The sequence below is a fragment of the Nematostella vectensis genome, chromosome 8 (genome assembly GCF_932526225.1).
Source record: "Nematostella vectensis chromosome 8, jaNemVect1.1, whole genome shotgun sequence".
Lineage (NCBI taxonomy): Eukaryota > Metazoa > Cnidaria > Anthozoa > Actiniaria > Edwardsiidae > Nematostella > Nematostella vectensis.
The window spans coordinates 14,672,336-14,683,563 of NC_064041.1; the positions used below are offsets into that span (position 1 = coordinate 14,672,336).

The 11,228-nt window shown below is 39.7% G+C and overlaps 1 protein-coding gene across 1 annotated transcript; it reads right to left on the bottom strand.

Annotated features, from left to right (window-relative positions):
* Positions 1-1,125: 1,125 nt before the first annotated feature.
* Positions 1,126-7,629, bottom strand: LOC116604763. Its single transcript, XM_048730997.1, has 9 exons — positions 7,514-7,629; positions 6,305-6,627; positions 6,040-6,160; positions 5,474-5,641; positions 5,245-5,291; positions 4,649-4,695; positions 3,176-3,276; positions 2,178-2,237; positions 1,126-1,812 (listed from the first exon to the last, which is right to left on the bottom strand). Exons 2-9 carry the CDS (start codon positions 6,623-6,625, stop codon positions 1,718-1,720), a joined length of 960 nt encoding a protein of 319 aa, XP_048586954.1. The 5' UTR covers positions 6,626-6,627; positions 7,514-7,629; the 3' UTR covers positions 1,126-1,717.
* Between the last annotated feature and the right edge of the window lie 3,599 nt (positions 7,630-11,228).

The following is an 11,228-nucleotide window of genomic DNA, read 5'->3' on the forward strand; positions in this document are numbered from 1 at the left end:
CTCCCTTTTCCTAATAATTGTTCAACCCTGTTAAAAACTCCCTTTTCCTTATAATGGTCCACCCCTATTAAAAACTCCCTTCTCCTTATAATTGTCCACCCCTATTAAAAACTTCCTTCTCCTTATAATGGTCCACCCATATTAAAAACTCCCTTCTCCCTATAATGGTCCACCCCTCTTAAAAACTCCCATCTCCTTATAATGGTCCATCCCTATTAAAAACTCCCTTCTCCTTATAATGGTCCAACCCTATTAAAAACTCCCTTCTCCTTATAATGGAACACCCCTATTAAAAACTCCCTTCTCCTTATAATGGTCCACCTATTAAAAACTCCCTATTCCTTATAATGGTCCACCCCTATTAAAAACTCCCTTCTCCTTATAATTATCCACTCCTATTAAAAACTCCCTTCTCCTTATAATGGTCCACCCCTATTAAAAACTCCCTTCTCCTTATAATGGTCCACCCCTATTAAAAACTCCCTTCTCCTTATAATGGTCCACCCCTATTAAAAACTCCCTTCTCCTTATAATGGTCCACCCCTATTAAAAACTCCCTTCTCCTTATAATGGTCCACCCCTATTAAAAACTCCCTTCTCCTTATAATGGTCCACCCCTATTAAAAACTCCCCTCTCCTTATAATGGTCCACCCCTATTAAAAACTCCCTTCTCCTTATAATGGTCCACCCCTATTAAAATAAATCAACACTACCATTGTGCTTGTTTTCGGTCAGAGCACGCGCATGCGCATACGTTATTCAGCACTGTCGCGGCGAACAGTATTTACGCGCATTTGTCTCGGTTCCAGTCTTCTCTCTATAGATTGGACAAGGGACCCCGCGTGGTCGGGATAGACCAAAGAGAGACGCTGTGACGTGCAGTTCTCAACACTAGAGATCGATAGTATAAGCAAATACAAAATACTTGACTTCTTTAAAAACCCAGGGATAAACGTTTAGAGGGAAATACCCCTGGGTTTCCAAGGATGAATACTTGAACGAAACGCAAAAACAAATTACGACTGTCACTTTAAGTGCATTTTAAAATGCAAATGAAACTGGCTAATTCTAGAAGAGCTAAAATGAGCTAGTTATTGCTTAAAACAGAAACAATTCAAAAAAGCTCACGTTTTATTGTACCCTCCTACGCAGAGCTTTTTGTGTCGCTCGTTTCTTTTTCTCTAAAGGAAAGAAGAGGGAACGAGCGACACCGAAAGCGGAAAAAAAAGGGAACGAGCGACACCAAAGGCGGAAAGAAAAGGAAACGAGCGACACCGAAAGCTCTGCGCAGGAGGATAGTTTTATTGATGCTTGGATAAAAATTCTGGAACACATTAAATATAATTTTAAATAAACATGCGCACACCCTGCGCAATCCCCTAGGCGCACTAAGGTAAGTACGTCATCTAAAGACAACATGAACTGGCACATGATCTCCCTAACATTAACACTACATGAAGTACTGACCCACGCTGAGACACAGAGGCAAAAAAACAGCCGCCTGCTTTTGTGGGGCACCTCTTTGGAAAAAGGTCGATGCCTACACACTTTTATATTGCAACCATTTTAGATATTCTTGTCAAACGCAATAAAAAAATTGGTTAAAAGAAAAGGTTTGCAGACTGCGCGTGAACTCACGCGTCCTGGACAGTTGGGAGGTCTGTGGTGACGTCACAATTTAGAACCTTAAAGGTAGTCTGCAATTGCCTTCAGAGGCTATCGCACCCACAAAGTCCCTTGGGTATTTTTGTGGATCCCATTACTGTGTTGCGGATCACCAGGACATGGGTGGCCATAGAGAACGCGATTGGCTGGGAAAGAAAAAATACGAGACATCTTACTATTTATAGCACGATATCCTTTGATCTGGCTTATGTGGCGCGTGGGTTCTTAGGCTACGAAGGGTCTATTAAAAAGAACTTTGTTAACGAGATATTTATTTCAGTAGCAAACTAAATCCTCTCGAATCATAGCGAAACTCGAGCCATCTGGAAATTACTAAATTCTAAGGAATTAAATAATGCAGGGAAAGCTATATTCGTCTCCTGAAAAGTTTTAGTTCGTCTTGTAAAGGGAAAGTTTTCCCTCTCCTTAACTTGTTAGTAGACTTTTGCGAATGTTAAGTTCTTCATTATGAAATGCTCCGTCTAACTTGATCGAAGAGGTTATAACGTACTGCTGTATTTGGATGAAATCCACCGTGCTCCGCATTCGTGATCATCATGACCATCAAACACTGCAAGACAAAAAGGCAATTCCGTCATCGACGGTCTGATCGGGTTTGCTGTGGTGGGTCCCAGACCCTTGGACCATCTCAGATTATATGAAATCTGGTACGACAGCGCACACGCGAGAAACTCAAGTTCCGTTCCGTTAAGCTTGAAATAATAACCATTCCACCCTGACTAATTGATAAATATGGTAATTGATTGTGGGAAGTATATAAATGTGGAGAATGACATGGGCAAACTAATGAATCATTTTAAAGTAATTGTTGCAGACGTAATACCCCCATAACTATAAAAGGTATGATCTTATCCCTAAGGCATCACTAAGATCACCACATTTTCACGGACAATTCTCAAATCAAACAAAGTTGATCTACATAGTTGCTCTACATATCGACAGTTTGGTTCTTTGACGTCATTAACACGCATGCGTACAGCAATCAAAACCATCCCACATGGATCTCGTCTAACGTTGTTTAGGTATCACGAGATCAAGTACTCTGTTCTTGGCGCAGGGTCTATTCCTGCTGGTCAGGAAGCTGGCTTCTATTTGCTTCCCTTCTTGGTGGAATCTGGAAGACATGTATCTTGGTTCTACATTTCTCTCGTGCACTGATGATGTAGAGGGAAATTTAAAAGACATTTCTAAATTTCCCTGATTATTAATACATGAGGAAAATTTAGAAGCATCTATTGTTTTCGTGGGAATTTCGCTAGTAATCATCCCTTAGAAAACAAAGCAATCCGAGTTGATCATGGTATTACTATAAAAAAAGTTCACTTTAAATTGGGACTTTAAAAGTAAAAATACGTTGATCGATTCACTTAAAACAAATCTTTGGTTTTAATTTCCGATTTACTAAGATGTCCACAGTGGAAAGACATTGAACGGTAATTGATAACAAAGAGCGGATCTATTGCTAGAATGATCAAGATGGGTGGGTACCTCTATGGCAGCCGTTAGATATCTTGTATCCCAGAGACACGCCTTTGCAGTTGGACTCCCACACATAAGGGTACTCGTACGAGACGGTTATTCTTGGACAGCTATAAACAACATTTTTGGAATTAGTAGGATTCTTCGACAACTAGGAACAACATCAGTATAATTCTTAACCCTATTCAGACTAGGGCTCTTTAAGCCCCCCCCCCCCTCCCCCCTCCGGGAAAATTGCTATAACTTCTGAACCATAGCAGCTAAGAGGCTAAAACTTGGTGACTTTTCCTAAAATCTATCTGCGGACGTTTTGAATGCCATTGACATGTCGAGGAGACGCTCCATGTTACCATGGCGGCCGTTTTATCGCACATAGGTTTCCTAAAAACTTAAAAGTAGTGAATTTTTCATATTTTGGTCCTGTTTCTCAGATTTAAATGCCTGTTTTGACTTTTGTTTACGTGACAAGTTTCACAACAGCGCTAGAATTTTTTTACCTCGGATATTTGGGGGGAGGGGTGGGTAAATTTTGCTTTGTATCTGTTGTTAAAAATGTCGCTAGATTTACTAGATGACACTTTAAAAGCTAATATTATGCATTTATCATTACTATAAGCAATGATAAATGCATGCAAATACTTTTTTCTGTAATAATTCCAGATTTTTTTTTTCTTTTGCAAAAAACCATAAGAATCCAAGAAGGCGGATCCAAGATGGCGGACCCAGGATGGTGGAAATTCTTACAAAAAAAATGATTATAAAACGTTTTTATGACCTTTTTGCATTGAAAAGCCGTTAAAAGGTTGATTTTGACATATCTGAATGATGCAAAATGATTTCAACCCGATATCTGATAATTTGGGCAATATTTAAAAGAATAGCTAGACATCGTATTTATGACATCATTGTCATAATTGATTCTACCACACCCAAAATGGGCCGTTATGATTATTTGCATGCTGGTGCTCATTGTCTGTTAGCTTGATGGTCATAGCCTAAGCGGTTCATGAAATACGGAGCATATCAATATTTGGGTGACTTTCATACCCACTCGGCCGACCTCTTGGAGGCCTGGGTCTTAGGGCTTTTCAAGATCAGTGAGAAAAAAATTTGACCGAGCGGTCAAGTTTTTTTTAACAAATTTTGGCCTCGAGTCTCAAATTGACAGGAATAAGCATTTTTCACCATGTTTTCTGGAGATCCGGGAGCGGGAAAACTTTAGCTCTTCTAAATATGGGCATCAATGCCCATATAAGGCAATACATACGAAGGACACTATATGTGGGGAATATGTTTGATATGGGGGACCCTTTCAGCCCCCCCCCCCCGGTCACAGACAGCTCAAAATAGCCCAGTCTGAATAGGGTTAAACAAGTATAATTAGTATGATTCTTGGATAACTAAGAACAAGATTAGTATTGAGCTGTTTCCAGGAATCGTCTAACGGGAAAGCGGTAGACTTGGTGTCTGTAAGAAACTCGCCTTGATCCTTTGCAGGACGAGTCAAAGTTCGACGATCCAGAGGGAATCTTCAAATAAAGAAAAATAAGGTTGTTCAGGGGGGCCGTTATTCTTTGTTTGTTTGTTCGTTTGTTTGATTGTTTGTCTGTTTATGTTTTTGTTTATTTATTTGTTTGTTCGTTCGTTTGTTTGTTTGTCTGCTTGTTTTTCCTTCCTCGGTAGCACCAACCATTCTTTCATTTATTGGTGAGAGATATTCCATCTCTAATGGCGGTGAATGGAGCGTGCTAGCTACGCCCTGATTATATGTGGGGAGTACAAGAACCGGCTGTACGCGTGATTGTATTAGAGTGGATGGTGCATGTTGGGGAGGCAGTACCTATACTGACAATAAAAGTCAGTCGCATCTAAACCGAATTTTGAAACAAAACTTCTTATCTACTCTTCCGTCGCGGAATTGCTACACAAGAATTGGATCCACCCAACCTCCTCTGCAAATAGATTATAATACCATTTTATAACTAGCTATAAATGTTGGAGTTGGTCCATTTCCATGAGTAGCCCCCTATTAGTATTCTTCACTCAATATTCGTGGATATCAATTATTACATACTTACACGGTAGAACACAGTGTAACGGTAGTCGAAATCGACTCGAAAAGTCCCTGTAGAGAAGCGCAAGTGCGGTTAATCGAACTATACAAATGAGTTTTGATCATTATGGAATCTATAATAATTCGAGCTAATAAGGGCTTTTTATCATGCATTATTGTTACAGTGTATTAATTACTTAACTTCTAGATATCACTCAGGGTATAATATTTGCTCAAGGTATAACCTATCTAACCTTCTCTTTGGGCAAGCTGGTGGATGTCCGCATCTGATAATTTTCTCGCTGTGATGGTCGCATTAGTGAACGGAACACAGAGCTGTTCGTCCATGCAGTTGTACTCTAACCGCTGCAGATGGTTGTTGTCGGTTGAGCTAATTCCAACCGCAAGCGTCCACCCCCCACCTAAAACGTAAAAAAATATTGATGAAAGAAAGGAAGGATGGAAAATATTGATGAAAGGAAGGAAAAAAGAAAGGAAGGAAGGAAGGAAGGAAGGAAGGAAGGAAGGAAGGAAGGAAGGAAGGGAGGAAGGAAGGAAGGAACGAAGGAACGAAGGGACGAAGGAAGGAAGGAACGAACGAACGAAGGAACGAAGGAACGAAGGAACGAAGGAACGAAGGAACGAAGGAAGGAAGGAGGGAGGGAGGGAGGGAGGGAGGGAGGGAGGGAGGGAGGGAGGGAGGGAGGGAGGGAGGGAGGGAGGGAGGGAGGGAACGAATGAAGGAAGGAGCGAACGAAGGAAGGAAGGAACGAAGGAGCGAACGAAGGAAGGAACGAAGGAAGGCTAGGACATCACATACCAAAGCGTTCCATATCACAGTAGGCCACGATTCTTCCACCAAATGGCAGTTTAAAGGGATAGTACCCACTCGGAACGGATGCACGAGCAGATTTGAGGTCTGCGCATGATTGGACGCGATTCTTCGGGGGAAAAAAAAGAAAAAAATAATGAGAAATGTTCTAATGGTAAACATATTTTTGATAACAAAACATAGGTTAGAAGGGGAACAAACAACCAAACTCGTGCTTGTTGTAACAAATTTAAAACATTTTTTATAACTGTACTTTATTGTATGGTTCCACGTTTTCCATGTATTGAACTCCCCGACTTCCCGGTCCGAAGTCCGCACGATGTGTGTGCCGGTCCGCGTCTTTCAGCATACACATCCTGTCGTTTTTACGGAAGGCGATACTAAGGCAGAAGAACTCCGACTGACACCGTGACATGCAATCCACGACATCCCACGCCTCGCTCTCGCGAATTGTGTGACCTTTCACCTCATAACCATATATGGAATACGATGACTCACATTGCTGACCGCTGACATATCGAAGACATAGTAGCCATGGTAACAGAAAAAATGTAAAGTTTCCGATGGCTTTCATTCCTAGCAAGGGGTACAAATATTTATGAGAAATAAATAGTTATCCTAAAATTGCATTAACGCTTTTTTTATGAAATTTATTCAAAGAGCGATAACGCCATTCTTCATTAATCATTTTTGGACTTTTCTATTCTTAATTAATCATTTATGGACAATTCCTGGTGCTTGTATTAGGCTTCCTAATTAAGTGTGCACTCTTAGAACCCATGTGCCATGACCCGCAGTGCGCCATGGGTATTAATTGATTACGCAAATAAGCGTTAAGGCGAAAAGAAAAAAAACTTTTCAGTGGTAGATGTTCCATAGTTGGATACATGGATATCGAGTTGCTCCTAATAATATGCTTATGATGTCAATTAACTTATTAATGAAGAAATGATGTTTTTTGGGGGTAAAAAAATTGCGTGTATTAACCACATGGGCCTCAGCAGGAACCTAGATAGCCTCACCGAGAATGCCATAAACAGATGCAAGGCTTGTATTCTCTAACCAGTAGTGCAAGCCATTTGTCATTTTGCAATTTCTTATAGTCAACATTGATTGAAATAGGTGTATACAGTTAAAAGGAGAACAGAAAGTGGGATGGATTGTTTTCCATTAAAGTCTTCCCAATAACTTAACAAACTAGAATGGGGAAATTGGGGGAAGTCGTGCCATAAGTTTGGTAAGGAAAAGTTTTTGAAATAAATTAAAAAAAACGATACTTTAAGTGTGTTATTTAAAAAGCATACAGACAAATACTGATTTTAGTTATGAAAGATTTAGTACATCGAAAACTAATGTTGTAAAAGTTTACTTTTTATAAAACGATCCCTTTTCTAAGCATGATAACTATGCCAGCATTTAGCATTCTTAGAAAGTTATATTTTTGTTCTTGGTCCTGTCTTACCTTTTGTGTTGAAACCACTGTTGATTTAATTGCGACAACCTAGCTAAATCTCGAGCCGAATTGATTTGACTAGTATTAACATAAACATATTTTAATAAAACTTCACGGGGACTTCCTCCCTAAGACCGTGCGCTCTGCTGATTGGTTCGCTATCTCGTGACAGTTCTCGCGCCAAGCATTGCATAATGAGTAAATGCTCGAAATAGGCGCAGCAAATTCACGTTTCGAAATCAATTGTACCCTGAAACCTGACGCAATTTACTTACTTAATTCAACAATTCATGGAACAAGAACTCTGACAACGATTCCTGGGCTTTAAAAAAGACGGTCCTTCCAATACGTTTTTCGTCTCTAGTAAAGAAAATCGATAGTGTTTCGACATTACTTATCAAAGTATTTAACTGCTAGCCATTCTTTCTTTGTTGAACTTCCGTGAAGACAAAGCGGGCGTATGTCAGATTGCAGCAGTCTTCTACTCGAGATAACAAATTAAACAATACAAAGTGTTGACCCTGAACGAAATAAGAATCTGACCCAAAACATCATATCTTTTAATTTTCTTTGGCTAAAATAGGTTTCTTGTTTTGTTTTTTAAAAAAATCTGGAAGAAACCCTGCAAGTGCAAAGTCTCTCTGGCAAAAAAAATATATTGAAAGAGAAAAACTCCCTTCTCCTTATAATGGTCCACCCCTATTAAAAACTCCCTTCTCCTTATAATGATCCACCCCTATTAAAAACTCCCTTCTCCTTATAATGCTCCACCCCTATTAAAAAACCCCTTCTCCTTATAATGGTCCACCCCTATTAAAAACTCCCTTCTCCTTATAATGGTCCACCCCTATTAAAAACTCTCTTCTCCTTATAATGGTCCACCCCTATTAAAAACTCCCTTCTCCTTATAATGATCCACCCCTATTAAAAACTCCCTTCTCCTTATAATGCTCCACCCCTATTAAAAAACCCCTTCTCCTTATAATGGTCCACCCCTATTAAAAACTCCCTTCTCCTTATAATGGTCCACCCCTATTAAAAACTCTCTTCTCCTTATAATGGTCCACCCCTATTAAAAACTCCCTTCTCCTTATAATGATCCACCCCTATTAAAAACTCCCTTCTCCTTATAATGCTCCACCCCTATTAAAAAACCCCTTCTCCTTATAATGGTCCACCCCTATTAAAAACTCCCTTCTCCTTATAATGGTCCACCCCTATTAAAAACTCCCTTCTCCTTATAATGGTCCACCCCTATTAAAAACTCCCTTCTCCTTATAATGGTCCACCTATTAAAAACTCCCTATTCCTTATAATGGTCCACCCCTATTAAAAACTCCCTATTCCTTATAATGGTCCACCCCTATTAAAAACTCCCTTCTCCTTATAATGGTCCACCCCTATTAAAAACTCACTTTTCCTTATAATGGTACACCCCTATTAAAAACTCCCTTCTCCTTATAATGGTCCACCCCTATTAAAAACTCCCTTTTCCTTATAATGGTCCATCCCTATTAAAAACTCCCTTCTCCTTATAATGGTCCACCCCTCTTAAAAACTCCCATCTCCTTATAATGGTCCACCTATTAAAAACTCCCTTCTCCTTATAATGGTCCACCCCTATTAAAAACTCCCTTCTCCTTATAATGGTCCACCCCTATTAAAAACTCCCTTCTCCTTATAATGGTCCACCCCTATTAAAAACTCCCTTCTCCTTATAATTGTCCAACCCTATTAAAAACTCCCTTCTCCGTATAATGGTCCACCCCTATTAAAAACTCCCTTCTCCTTATAATGGTCCACCCCTATTAAAAACTCCCTTTTCCTAATAATTGTCCACCCCTGTTAAAAACTCCCTTTTCCTTATAATGGTACACCCCCATTAAAAACTCCCTTCTCCTTATAATGGTCCACCCCTATTAAAAACTCCCTTCTCCTTATAATGGTCCACCCCTCTTAAAAACTCCCATCTCCTTATAATGGTCCATCCCTATTAAAAACTCCCTTCTCCTTATAATGGTCCACCCCTATTAAAAACTCCTTTCTCCTTATAATGGTCCACCTATTAAAAACTCCCTATTCCTTAAAATGGTCCACCCCTATTAAAAACTCCCTTCTCCTTATAATGGTCCACCCCTATTAAAAACTCCCTTCTTCTTATAATGGTCCACTCCTATTAAAACTCCCTTCTCCTTATAATGATCCACCCCTATTAAAAACTCACTTCTCCTTATAATGGTCCACCCCTATTAAAAACTCCCTTCTCCTTATAATGGTCCACCCCTATTAAAAACTCCCTTCTCCTTATAATGATCCACCCCTATTAAAAACTCCCTTCTTCTTATAATGGTCCACACCTATTAAAAACTCCCTTTTCCTTATAATGGTACACCCCTATTAAAAACTCCCTTCTCCCTATAATGGTCCACCCCTATTAAAAACTCCCTTTTCCTTATAATGGTACACCCCTATTAAAAACTCTCTTCTCCTTATAATGGTCCATCCCTATTAAAAACTCCCTTCTCCTTATAATGGTCCACCCCTATTAAAAACTCCCTTTTCCTTATAATGGTCCACCTATTAAAAACTCCCTATTCCTTATAATGGTCCATCCCTATTAAAAACTCCCTTCTCCTTGTAATGCTCCACCCCTATTAAAAACTCCCTTTTCCTTATAATGGTACACCCCTATTAAAAACTCCCTTTTCCTTATAATGGTCCACCCCTATTAAAAACTCCCTTCTCCTTATAATGGTCCACCCCTATTAAAAACTCCCTTCTCCTTATAATGGTCCACCCCTATTAAAAACTCCCTTCTCCTTATAATGATCCACCCCTATTAAAAACTCCCTTCTTCTTATAATGGTCCACCCCTATTAAAAACTCCCTTTTCCTTATAATGGTACACCCCTATTAAAAACTCCCTTCTCCCTATAATGGTCCACCCCTATTAAAAACTCCCTTTTCCTTATAATGGTACACCCCTATTAAAAACTCTCTTCTCCTTATAATGGTCCACCGCTATTAAAAACTCCCTTCTCCTTATAATGATCCACCCCTATTAAAAACTCCCTTCTCCTTTTAATGGTCCACCCCTATTAAAAACTCCCTTTTCCTTATAATGGTACACCCCTATTAAAAATTCCCTTCTCCTTATAATGGTCCACCCCTATTAAAAACTCCCTTTTCCTTATAATGGTACACCCCTATTAAAAACTCCCTTCTCCTTATAATGGTCCACCCCTCTTAAAAACTCCCATCTCCTTATAATGGTCCACCTATTAAAAACTCCCTTCTCCTTATAATGGTCCACCCCTCTTAAAAACTCCCATCTCCTTATAATGGTCCATCCCTATTAAAAACTCCCTTCTCCTTATAATGGTCCACCCCTATTAAAAACTCCCTTTTCCTAATAATTGCCCACCCCTGTTAAAAACTCCCTTTTCCTTATAATGGTCCACCCCTATTAAAAACTCCCTTCTCCTTATAATGGTCCACCCCTATTAAAAACTCCCTTCTCCTTATAATGGTCCACCCCTATTAAAAACTCCCTTCTCCTTATAATTGTCCACCCCTATTAAAACAAAGATCAGCGCCGAGGGCCACTGAGTCGTTATTGTTGAAAACCATCCCGACTAAGCCCCAGTCTCTCCGCGGCCATCCTCTTGATTTCCTTGCGGTCGTCTTTCCCCGTTCTTGTCTTTGGAAACTCATCGAAGACAAG

Bases quoted from the DNA above. Each gene is read 5' to 3' on its own strand.
- LOC116604763 (XM_048730997.1), bottom strand. From the start codon at position 6,625: ATGAAAGCCATCGGAAACTTTACATTTTTTCTGTTACCATGGCTACTA. The intron at 5,292-5,473 runs GTTAGATAGGTT...GCTTCTCTACAG, and splicing joins CCAGCTTGCCCAAAGAGAAG to GGACTTTTCGAGTCGATTTC. The intron at 4,696-5,244 runs GTAAGTATGTAA...CTTTATTTGAAG, and splicing joins GTTACACTGTGTTCTACCGT to ATTCCCTCTGGATCGTCGAA.